Source organism: Neomonachus schauinslandi, chromosome 6 (assembly GCF_002201575.2).
Source record: "Neomonachus schauinslandi chromosome 6, ASM220157v2, whole genome shotgun sequence".
NCBI lineage: Eukaryota > Metazoa > Chordata > Mammalia > Carnivora > Phocidae > Neomonachus > Neomonachus schauinslandi.
In genome coordinates this window covers 129,790,760-129,803,806 of record NC_058408.1, presented here as the reverse complement: position 1 = coordinate 129,803,806, position 13,047 = coordinate 129,790,760, and the positions used below count along the sequence as shown (strand labels likewise).

The 13,047-nt window shown below is 38.5% G+C and overlaps 1 protein-coding gene and 1 pseudogene across 1 annotated transcript in view; both read left to right on the top strand.

The window, feature by feature from the left end:
* Positions 1-275: 275 nt before the first annotated feature.
* Positions 276-13,047, top strand: part of CFAP43 (cilia and flagella associated protein 43) — a 113,828-nt gene continuing 101,056 nt past the window's right edge. The window contains 4 exon segments of the mRNA XM_021699696.1: positions 276-340; positions 1,677-1,930; positions 7,103-7,199; positions 9,957-10,124. Coding sequence (XP_021555371.1) covers positions 276-340; positions 1,677-1,930; positions 7,103-7,199; positions 9,957-10,124 — 584 coding nt within the window.
* On the top strand, positions 3,825-4,575 carry LOC110589208 (annotated as a pseudogene).

The following is a 13,047-nucleotide window of genomic DNA, read 5'->3' as shown; positions in this document are numbered from 1 at the left end:
GCCTTCCAGCACCCACTCCGAGGGGCCCGCCCCTCGCTTCGCCCACCGCTCTCTCATTGGCTGAGGCGCGGCGGCGCTTCCACCAATCCGCTAGGCTCGAGACGGAACAGGTCTACAGGACAGAGCCAATGGGAGCAGGGGTTACAGTCTCCTGGATACGGTGGTAACGGCGGACGCTTTGCGGTTGGCGCCGCTGGATCTTGGAGTAACGGCTGCAGACCCCAGGCGGCCTCGGGCATTTCCTACCCGGGACCCGGCTGAGAGAAACACGGCTCATGGCGCAAGGCCGGGAGCGAGAGGAGAACGTCTACGCCACCGCCGGCGCGTCCCTGTCCGTGAGGTGCGGCGTCCACCGCCCGGCGATTGACGTGGGTCTGCGGGAAACTTCCTCTGATCTAATCCCCTCCCTACCCTCTTCTTCCTCCTATTCTTTAGACCGGCTCTCCCGGAAACCTGGACCTCTTCTTTATCCCCCAAAGCTTTCCTGCAGACTCCCTGTGTGACCTCTTGTCTCCATCCCCCGTCCCCCTATTTAGTGACCACATCTCCAGCTGTTTGCACCCCTCCCCCCACTTTTCTGTGACCCTACCCCTCTCACTCATCCACAGTTGCTCTCCTCCTCTCCTCATTTCTGCCTCGTCTTTCTGGCTCAGTACTCCCATTTCCCCCTGACCTTTCGTACATAACCTCCCCCGCCCCTCCCCCCCCCCCCCCACCCATCCTGCCTTCCTGTCCTTGTCATCTTTGGTGATTTTCCCCCCTAAGTTAGGGCAGTCAGGCCCTTCCTTCTAACTACTATCCACTAACTTTGGATTTATTTGCACTTTTAGTGGTCTTTGCAAAGTATAAAGAGCTGCACAGATAAAAGGGGTATTTCTTTGCTTCCACATTTTAGAGTTTCATACAGCATCTTCCGCCGGCCCCGGCTCTACTCTCCAGGCGGTGGAAGTCTCTGACCAGACTAGTGTCCTTCTCTATCCTTCCCCACCATCTTTAAGCATAAATTTAGTATTTAAATAAAAATAGAATCAGACTCTCCTTCCGAAGCATACACCCACCCCACGTTCCTTACTTAAAAATACGTTCCTTTGTGTTCTAACCTTTTTATTCATGTTGACTTAATTCCATTTATTTTCTGCATTTATCTGTATTTTTAGATCTAAAATTACAGCTATACACCCTTCATCTTGGTAAAGAAACCGTTTTTCTACTTGGCTCACAACCACAAAGCAGGCTGCCCGATTCAAAGTTGTTTTTTTAAAGCTTATTTTTAAAATCAAAACAAAGATAATAGAACGGCCCAGGATACACCCTGTTTTGTCTTAGATCAGGCTCTTTTCTCTCTCTGTTGTTTTTACTTTTTCTTTTCCAAGTATTCAAACCCCAGAAATCCTTCTGAGACTTTCTCAGGTTTGGTCAGAGGATTTGCTTCACTGAAAAAGTTCTCTGAAGAAGGCTGTTAAGACCTAAGACTAAATTTCTATAGTGCCTGGACTCAAACTGGTCTCACAGCCAGCATATGTATTCTTTTATCTTAGAGATTGTTTTGGGCAGTAAGGGTGAAAAAAGAATAGATGTGTTTCAAATATTTTGATGGCTTTTTGTTTGCTTTGTTTAAAAAAAAAAAAGTATTTGGAATGTTTTATATTGATGGTGACATATTTTTTTTCCCAAAGATGGGTCCAAGGATTCCCTAAGCAGAATGTTCAGTTTATCAATGACAGCACCATCTGCTACCCTTGTGGGAATTTTGTAATATTTATTAATATTGAAACCAAGAAGAAGACTGTACTCCAGTGTATGAATGGAGTTGTGGGTGTCGTGGCAACTAATGTTCCTTATGAAGTTGTGGCTTTTTCTGACCGGAGGCTAAGACCTCTCATCTACATATACAACTTTCCTGGATTGACCAGAAGGAACAAATTGAAAGGTAACCTGCAAGACTCTTCATCTGCCATAACTAAAGGATTTTGTTATATGACCAAATCTAGTTCTTATAAATGAAGGGTGCTTTTGTTTATTTTTGTTTTTCATAATACACATTTTTAAAGAGGGAATCAGGCTGATCACAGAGAATTTAATTAAGTGGGCTACAGCCTTGCTACTCAAAGTGTGTGGTTGTTTACCTTCAACATTGGCGTCACCTAGGATGCCTGTTATAAATGTAGAAATGGCTCCCATCCCAGACCTAGTGAATCAGAATCTGCATTTTAACAAGATTCCCTGGGTGATTCATATGTACATTAAACTTGGGAAGCGCTGGGCTAGAAGACTATTACAGCACTAAATGCAGTTTAGTGTTTTTTCAGAACATTTTTTTTTCTTTTCTGAAGATTTATTGAAAATCCAAGTAAATTGATAGCATACAAGTTCTAAAGTCTCTGAGTCTCAATTTCCTTAGGTGTGGGGATAATGGTAGGATCTACTGTTAAGGCTGTAGTGATAATAAATGAAATTATATATATGTATATATTTGATATATCAATTATATATGTCATGTTGACACATATATAATTGATATGTCAGTGTGACACACACATATATAATATGTCAATCACTGGTACCCACCATTTATTATTATTGACTTATTCATAGATACAGCTGACCCACAATGGGCTGCTGCACATCTACTGGCGTTTCCATCTAATGATTCCCTTATTTAACACATCATGGTTAGAAAGCTCAGGAGAGCTTGAGGCTAGTCTTAGTTATTTAGGCTTATGGGTCAGTAAGTCTTTGGGTTAAGCCAGGGAGTTTATCTATAATTTGTAACATTTTATTTGTGGGGAAATTTGTATTCTCAACATATTAAAACAACTTTTAAGGTGTAACCTGTTCATACATTGGTAACTGTCTATATGGACTGTAATTTCTCTTCATCTTTAAAATTTCCCCAGTTTGCTTATTTGACTATAGCCCTGTCCAAGCAATTAAAAGTTAATTCAAATCAGTAGCCACATTTATATTAAATAATGAAACTCTAAAGGCATTCACAATAAAATGATGATTAAGTCATCAAGGATACCTATTGTTACCACAGTTATTTAGTATCAACCTGGAATTTCTAGCCAATGCAATAAAAACAGAAAAAGTATAGCTATGGAAAAGAAGATTATGGAAATGCAATAGTCTACTAGGACTAATAAAAGAATGTTGTAAGATGCTGGTTTCAAAATACCCACACAATTAGAAGATTTAAATCCTTAAAAATGATTCAGGAAGAAATGTGAGTGACCTCAGTGAAGAAAACTACAAGAATATCATTGATTTAAAATATTTAAATATATACAGATGTATTCCTGGATGGAAAGCCTAATTATTATATAGTTCTTCACAGAAAATAACTCCTAAGTTTATCATGTTTTAGAGAGCAAGGAGGACATAAATGATACTAAAGTTCCTCTAGAAGAACGAAAAGTAGAGAATAGGAGTAATTGGAAAGAGAATGATGGTAAGACAGAAGGTCCTTTTAATATTATTCTGTATTGATTAAGAGTGTGGTATTGGTGCAGGGTTCATCACATCAGTGGAAGAGTTGAAGTTTGGGGACAGGCTTGAATATGTAAAAGCTAAGTATACTCTCTCCTCCTCCCCAAAATAGATAATATAGATTATTTAACAATTAAACAATGATGTTAAGAAAATTATTTGAGGGGTGCCTGGCTGGCTCAGTCGATGGAACATCCGACTCTTAATCTCAGGGTCATGAGTTCAAGTCCCACGTTGGGTATAGAGATTACTTAGAGAAATAAAATAAACCTTAAAAAAAAAACCAATTTGTGCTCTTTTTCGTGGTGCCTTGGGAGGTGGTAGGCTGCTTCAGGATGAAGCTGAACATCTCTTTCCCAGCTACTGGCTGCCAGAAACTCATTGAAGTGGACAATGAATGCAAACTTTGTACCTTTTATGAGAAGCGTATGGCCACAGAAATTGCTGCTGATGCTCTGGGTGAAGAATGGAAGGGTTATGTGGTCCGAATCAGTGGTGGCAATGACAAACAAGGCTTCCCCATGAAGCAGGGTGTCTTGACCCATGGCCGTGTCCACCTGCTGCTGAGTAAGGGGCATTCCTGCTATAGACCAAGGAGGACTAGAGAGAGAAAGCGCAAATCTGTTGGGGTTGCACTGTGGATGCCAATCTCAGTGTTCTCAACTTGGTCATTGTAAAAAAAAAGGGGAGAAGGATATTCCTGGACTCACTGATACTACTGTGCCTCATCACCTGGGGCCCAAAAGAGCCAACAGAATCCACAAACTTTTCAGTCTCTCTAAAGAAGATGATGTCTGCCAGTATGTTGTGAAAAAACCCCTAAACAAAGAAGGTAAGAAACCTAGAACCAAAGCGCCTAAGATTCAGCGTCTTGTTACTCCACGTGTCCTCCAGCACAAACGTTGGTGTATTGCTTTGAAGAAACAGCGCACTAAGAAAAATAAGGAGGAGGCTGCAGAATATGCTAAACTTCTGGCCAAGAGAATGAAGGAGGCCTAAGAAAAAGGCCAGGAACCAACTGCCAAGAGACGGAGGGTGTCCTCTCTGAGAGCTTCTACCTCTAAGTCTGAGTCCAGTCAAAAATGAGATTTTCTAAGAGTGACAAATAGATAAGATCAGACATCAAAAAGAAAAAAACCAATTTGAACAAAAGTATCAAGTTGGATATTCATGTTATACTCTACATCAAAACATATGTCAGACAAAAATAAGAGTTGATTATAAACAGCAAACCTATTGGAAAAGTAGAAAGTATGGTAGAATATTGAAATGATTTCAGGATGGGGAAGAACTTTTCACACAAAGGAAAAAATTAAAAATAGAAAAATTGACATATTTGATTACATACAAATTTAAAACTTAAGAACATCAAAAATACCATGAAAAATTAATAGGCAAAAAATAAACTGAGGAAGATATTTGGAACAAATATGACCAAGTATTTTCAGAATGTTTATGAAACAATAAGAAAAAAACCAAACCTCCCATTAGAACAACGGAAAAAGTAACTGCCCAAACCACAAAACTACAGATGACCACAATCATCAAAAACATTCTATCTCAATATCCTTTTAAAAACTTGATGTTTGAACCAAGATGAGGTTTTTCTGCTTATCAAGATCACAATTTTTAATTTTTTTATTTTTTTAAAGATTTTATTTATTTATTTGACAGAGAGAGACACAGCGAGAGAGGGAACACAAGCAGGGGGAGCGGGAGAGGGAGAAGCAGGCTTCCCGCAGAGCAGGGAGCCCGATGCGGGGCTCGATCCCAGGACCCTGGAATCATGACCTGAGCCGAAGGCAGACGCTTAACGACTGAGCCACCCAGGCGCCCCAAGATCACAATTTTTTAAAGCTGATAACTGCTAGGCAGAGTGCAGTGAAATTGGTAGCATACTTTTTTGCTGAAGGTGGGAATAATTTTTTTCTTCCAAGTTTTTATTTAAATTCCAGTTAGTTAACATATAGTGTAGTTTTGGTTTCAGGAGGAGAGTTTAGTGATTCATCACTTAACAAATAACACTCAGTGCTCGTCACAAGTGCCCTCCTTAATGCCCATCACCCATTTAGCCCATCCCCCACAGTAGGAATAATTGATACAATCTTTCTGGGAAGTAAATATTACCATATTTGACCCAGTTCAACTCAGCTGAGGACCTAGAATTCAATTTTAAGGAAATCAGAAATATAGTCAAATATTTGTATGCGCAGGAGTTAAAAGTATTCTCATAATAGCAAAAGATTGGAAACTTCCTACGTCTCTAGTAATATGAATATGGTTAAATAAATTAAAACATCTCACAAAGGAGTATTATATAAACATTAAAAATCACATTTTTGAAGAATTATTAATGATAAAATGCTCAGTGTAATGTAAACAATAGGAGTAAGACTGTATGACCTGTCTTTTAAATGAATTGTTAATCTATGATTGTTATAGCTATAAAGAGCAACATATTTTTTTCAAAGTTATATTTAAAGAAAAAAATGTATATTTACAAGTAAGCACAGAAGAAAATACCAGAAATTTACCAGATTTGGTAGTGAGATTACAGAGGATATATTTTCTTGTAAAGCGTTTTTTTTTTAATTCATGTCAAAAGACAGACATGGGAGAAGGAAGATCTGGTACCTATGGAACCACGCTGAAGAACAGCAGATAGAGGGGAAATCAGATCTTCATATGCAGAAGGGCAGAAGCATCCTCACGATGCACATTTTAAACACGTTGTTACTAAGACTTTTAAAGTTCTGTTTCATGTCTTCAACTATAGGGACAAATGAGAAAGAACTTTTTATAATTGTTCCAAGAACTGGAAGATATTAAACAAAGGGCCAGCTGTGACCCAAGGTATAGAGATCTGGAAGTAACCTAGGATGATTACAACACCCCAAAGTATTTAAAGTTGTTTGAATAACTTTTCTAATTCAATGTTTCATATATTTATAGAATACGTAATCCTTCTTGGGTCATTTCAAATCACACTGGGACATACATGATACAGTACACTCAGTTTTGATTAAAGTCTAGAGACAGTGACCTAATGGTCTTAATTCACTTTAATATCTTTAAATTTTTTCTTTTTTTAAAAAAGTAATTTCTGTGCCCAACATGGGGCTTGAACTCACAACCCCGAGATCAAGAGTCACATGCTCTACCGACTGAGCCAGCCAGGCACCCCAACTCTAATGTCTTTTATTTTTTTTATTTTTATTTTTTTTAAGATTTTATTTATTTGACAGAGTGAGACACAGTGAGAGAGGGAACACAAGCAGGGGGAGTGGGAGAGGGAGAAACTGGCTTCCCGCGGAGCAGGGAGCCTGATGCGGGGCTTGACCCCAGGACCCTGGGATCATGACCTGAGCCGAAGGCAGACGCTTAACCGTCTGAGCCACCCAGGTGCCCCCCAACTCTAATGTCTTTTAAAAAAGAATCTTAACTTTGCTTTTAGCTTTCTGTTCATAGTCTTAGAAATCAGCTAGGAGATGTGTTATTCCAAGAGCTAAATGCTTTTGAATTATGTGAAAATCATTAGGTAAGGGAAATAAACTGTAAGACTAGTTAATCTGAACACGATAATTAAATCTTTGTCATGGATTCTATATTTTAGGCAATGTTCTTCTGGACTACACTTTACTTTCATTCAGTTACTGTGGCACCTACCTGGCTAGTTACTCCTCTCTCCCAGAATTTGAACTGGCCCTTTGGTAAGTTAACAGTATGCTGCAGAATTCCTTTCCTTGGATTACATTTTAAACTTGTCCTTCTGGATTGTATTAAAAGACATAGATGTGAAAAAACTGGAACAAGTTAAAAATGGAAGGAACAGAAGTCCTGATCAGAAGGTTGAATATAGTTGCTACTTCTAAGCATACAATTTGGCGGGGCAAAAACTATATGAGAGCAAAATTATCATCGTTTTGTTGATGTGTTATAATATTACCTTGTTGGGTAAAGAAAATAAATGTATAAAGTTTCATCTTTCCTTCAAATAAATGGTAGCTTTGAGTGGTTTGCCTGTTTTCCACTAATGATGAAATTAAGATGTACTCTCTATTAGAGCTAAGTTGGAAGTAATTGTTTTGAGAGACATTAGAACAGTTATATGTTCAGAGAGTGGAACATTACACCTCATTTGCCAGCTGTATAGGAAATACCTGTGGTTAAGACACATCTGTGGTCTTTGCTGGGTCATTTCATAGGGCCAGCCTCAAAGCTGTACTCACTCTTCCATCTATAATATAAACTCCATGGGGGGAGTTTTTCTTTTAAGGGGAAGTACAAACTGTTTCAGGAATGATTGAAGATACAGCCTACACACCAGCATTTCTTATCCAAAAATATAATAATCTAGGTTCAGAGAACCACATTTAGTTTATGTAGTTTCTTTATTTAAAAAACAGCTTTATTGAGGTATAATTGACAAAAAAAACTGCCCATATATAAAGAATATAATTTGATAAGTTTTGACTTATGTACACATCCATGAAACCATCACCATAATCAAGATAATAAATATATCTGTCACTCCAAAGTTTCCTTGTGCCCCTTTCTGATCCTTCCTTATTGGCTCTTCCACACACACCCTTACACCACCCTTGCCCCATCCCTCAGCCCCTGCCCCCAGGCAGTCATTGTTGTGTTTTCTATCACTCTGGATTTGTTTACATTTTCTAGAATTTTATATGCAGAGAGTCATCCATTATGGACTCTTTTTTTTTTTTTTTTGTCTGTCTTTTATGCTGCATAATTACTTTTTTCATGCAGCATAGTTATTTTGAAATTCTCTTATGCTGCTGTATGTATCAATAGTTCATTCCTTTCTATTCCATGGAATGAATATGCCACGGTTTGTTTATCCACTCACCTACTGATGGATAGATTAGTTTGCTGGGGCTGCCATTAACAAAGTACCGCAAACTGAATGGCTGAAACAACAGAAATTTATTGTCTCACAGTTCTGGAGGCTAGAAGTCTAAGATCCAGGTGTAAGCAGAGTTGGTTTCTTTCAAGGGCTATGAGGAGAATCTGTTCTAGGTCTTTCTCCTTGGCTTGTGAATAACTGGATTCATGTTCACATGATGTTCTCCTTGTATATGGATCAGTCTCTAAATTTCCCCTTTCCTTTTTATAAGGATGCTCATCCTACTGGAGTAGGACCACACTAAATGACCTCATTTAACTTAGTAAAGACCCTATTTCCAAATACAGTGACATTCTGAGGTACTGAGGGTTAGGACATCAACGTATAAATCTGGGGGGACACAATTCAACCTATAACAGTACTTAAAGGATGAGTAGGAACCAACCTGTGAAGAATATAAGGAAGAGGATTCTAAGCAGAGGAAAGACATGGGCAAATGCCATGAGGTCAGAGAAAATATGGGGCAGATTTGAAGATTTAATTAAGAGAGCATAATGATGGCAACCAGAGATTAGCCATGAGAGGCAAATACCTAGTAGTGCAATTGCTGGGTTGTAGGGTAGTTCTGTTTTTAACTTCCTAAGGAAGCTCCATATTGTTTTCCACAGTATCTGCGCCAGTTTGCATTCCCACCAACAGTGTAAGAGGGTTCCCCTTTCTCCACATCCTCACCAACTCCTGTTGTTTCCTGAGTTGTTAATTTTAGTCATTCTGACTGGTATGAGGTGGTATCTCCTTGAGGTTTTGATTTGTATTTCCCTGATGCTGAATGATGTTGAGCATTTTTTCATGTGTTTGTTGACCATTTGTATGTTTTCTTTGAAGATATGTCTGTTCATGTCTTCTGCCCATTTCTTGATTGGGTGTTGAGTTTGATGAGTTCTTTATAGATTCTGGATACTAGTCCTTTATCTGATAAGACATTTGCAAGTATCTTCTCCCATTCTGTCAGTTGTCTTTTGGTTTTGTTGACTGTTTCCTTTGCTGTGCAAAAACTTTTTATCTTGATGAAGTCCCAATAGTTCATTGTTGCCTTTGTTCCCCTTGCCTTTGGAGGTGTATCTAGCAAGAAGTTGCTGCGGCTGAGGTCAAAGAGATTGCTGCCTGTGTTCTCCTCTGGGATTTTGTTGGATTCCCGTCTCACATTGAGGTCTTTCAACCATTTTGAGTGTGTTTTTGTGTATGGTGTAAGGAAATGGTCCAGTTTCATTCTTCTGCATGTGGCTGTCCAATTTTCCCAACACCATTTGTTGAAGAGACGGTTTTTTTTTCCATTGGATATTCTTTCCTGCTTTGTCAAAGTTAGTTGAAAGAGAGTAATATTTTAAAAGCACATAGTTATTTTGCTTTCTTAGAAGGGTACAGTATAATGATAAGCATAGTTATTAATAAATTTTATATTTAACATCATGGACTAAATAAATTGTATTGTGAATTAAGGCTTAATTTATGTAAATTGTTTTCAAATAATTAGATAAATATTCTCAAGATGTGGAATTCAAATGAATCATTTTTTTACAAAACACAATTTCCCTCTAAGGAACTGGGAATCAGGTGTCATTTTGTGCAAGAAGACACAACCTGGTACGGATGTAAGCCAGATGACTTTTAACCCTATGAACTGGCGCCAGCTGTGCTTATCAAGTCCAAGTGCAGTGACCGTGTGGACTATTGAAAGAAGTAACCAGGAGCATCATCTCAAAGCAAAGTAAGAGACTTAGTTACTACACAGCAAAATGGTGATCTTAGTTTGCTTTCATGTAATGTGATTGCATCAATTTGATGAATTAACTGGCTTTATATGTACATATTAAACATCTTAAGTTATAATATCTTTCTACATATATAATTACCTTGGAGTGGTTGCTTGCATTTTGAAAGGATTCTTTACGACTTGATTTCTCCATGATGTTCTTTTGAATATCAAGTCATCCTCAAGCTTTTCCCAACATGTTTTAATTTATCAGAATTTGATTTGCTCTTAGTATTTCAAAACATGCTTATTTATAAAAAGGATAGTTATGAATTTTGACCCTATTACTTTGATGCCCAGTTGGAATCTCAAAAATAAGAGATATGGAAAGCATATAGATTATTCCTTCAGCCACATAATCTATAAACAGAAGGGTAGTTGCATATAGTGGAGTCATGGGAGTTACGTATTTAAATAGAACTGGGTCAGAAAGAAATTTTATGACCAGTGTCCTGATGATTGATGATAATGGTGTGTTTGTTAAGGAGAGTTCAAAGACTCAAGGTGCCTCTAAACTGACTATTCTTAATGTATTCCACAAAGCTAAAGACTAAGTTGATATTGGACATGTACATCCTTGAAATTACAATTTTTGAAAAGTTGCCTTTTTAAAATTTTATTTTATTACGTTATATTAATCACCATACATTACATCATTAATTTTTGATGTAGTGTTCCATGATTCATTGTTTGCATATAACACCCAGTGCTCCATTCAATATGTGCCCTCTTTAACACCCATCACCAAGCTAACCCCTCCCCCCATCCTCCTCCCCCTTCAGAACCCTCAGTCTGTTTCTCAGAGTCCATAATCTCTCATGGTTCATCTCCCCCTCCGATTTCCCCGCCTTCATTTTTCCCTTCCTACTATCTTCTTCTTCTTCTTCTTCTTTTTTTTTTTTAACATATAATGTATTATTTGTTTCAGAGGTACAGGTCTGTGATTCAACAGTCTTACACAATTCACAGCATTCACCATAGCACATACCCTCCCCATTGTCTATCACCCAGCCACCCCATCCCTCCCACCCCCCACCACTCCAGCAACCCTCAGTTTGTTTCCTGAGATTAAGAATTCCTCATATCAGTGAAATCATATGATACATGTCTTTCTCTGATTGACTTATTTCGCTTAGCATAATACCCTCCAGTTCCATCCATGTTGCTGCAAATGGTAAGATTTCGGGGTTTTTGATGGCTGCATAATATTCCATTGTATATATATATACCACTTCTTCTTTATCCATTCATCTGTCAATGGACATCCTGGCTCTTTCCATAGTTTGGCTATTGTGGACATTGCTGCTGTGAACATTGGGGTGCACGTACCCTTTCAGATCACTACATTTGTATCTTTGGGGTAAATACCCAGTAGTGCAATTGCTGGGTCATATGGTAGCTCTATTTTTAACCTTTTTAGGCACCTCCAAATTGTTTTCCTGAGTGGCTGCACCAGCTTGCATTCCCACCAACAGTGTAGGAGGGTTCCCCTTTCTCCGCATCCTCGCCAACATCTGTCTTTTCCTGACTTGTTAATTTTAGCCATTCTGACTGGTGTGAGGTGGTATCTCATTGAGGTTTTGGTTTGGATTTCCCTGATGCTGAGCAATGTTGAGCACTTTTTCATGTGTCTGTTGGCCATTTGGATGTCTTTGGAAAAATGTCTGTTCATGTCTTCTGCCCATTTCTTGATTGGATTATTTGTTCTTTTGGTGTTAAGTTTGATAAGTTCTTTATAGATTTTGGATACTAGCCCTTTGTCTGGTATGTCATTTGCAAATATCTTCTCCTATTCTGTCGGTTGTCTTTTGGTTTTGTTGACTGTTTCCTTTGCTGTGCACAACCTTTTTATCTTGATGAAGTCCCAATAGTTCCTTTTTGTCCTTGCTTCCCTTGCCTTTAGCGATGTTTCTAGGAGGAAGTTGCTGTGGCTGAGGTTGAAGAGGTTGCTGCCTGTGTTCTCCTCTAGGATTTTGATGGACTCCTATCTCACATTTGGGTCTTTCAACCATTTTGAGTCTATTTTGTGTGTGGTGTAAGGAAATGGTCCAGTTTCATTCTTCTGCATGTGGCTGTCCAATTTTCCCAACATCATTTGTTGAAGAGACCGTCTTTTTTCCACTGGACATTCTTTCCTGCTTTGTTGAAGATTAGTTGACCATAGAGTTGAGGGTCCATTTCTGAGCTCTCTATTCTGTTCCATTGATCTATGTGTCTGTTTTTGTGCCAGTACCATACTGTCTTGATGATGACAGCTTTGTAATAGAGCTTCAAGTCCGGAATTGTGATGCCACCAGCTTTGCTCTTCTTTTTCAACATTCCTCTGGCTATTTGGGGTCTTTTCTGGTTCCATACAAATTTTAGGATTATCTGTTCCATTTCTTTGAAAAAAGTGGATAGTATTTTGATAGGGATTGCATTGAATGTGTAGATTGCTCTAGGTAGCATTGACATCTTCACAATATTTGTTCTTCCAATCCATTAGCATGGAACGTTTTTCCATTTCTTTGTGTCTTCCTCAATTTCTCTCATGAGTATTTTATAGTTTTCTGAGTACAGATCCTTTGCGTCTTTGGTTAGATTTATTCCTAGGTATCTTATGGTTTTGGGTGCAGTTGTAAATGGGATCGACTCCTTAATTTTTCTTTCTTCTGTCTTGTTGCTGGTGTATAGAAACGCAACTGATTTCTGTGCATTGATTTTATATCCTGCCACTTTACTGAATTCCTGTATGAGTTCTAGCAGTTTTGGGGTGGAGTCTTTTGGGTTTTCCACATAAAGTATCATATCATCTGCAAAGAGTGAGAGTTTGACTTCTTTGCCAATTCAGATGCCTTTTATTTCTTTTTGTTGTCTGATTGCTGTGGCTAGGACCTCT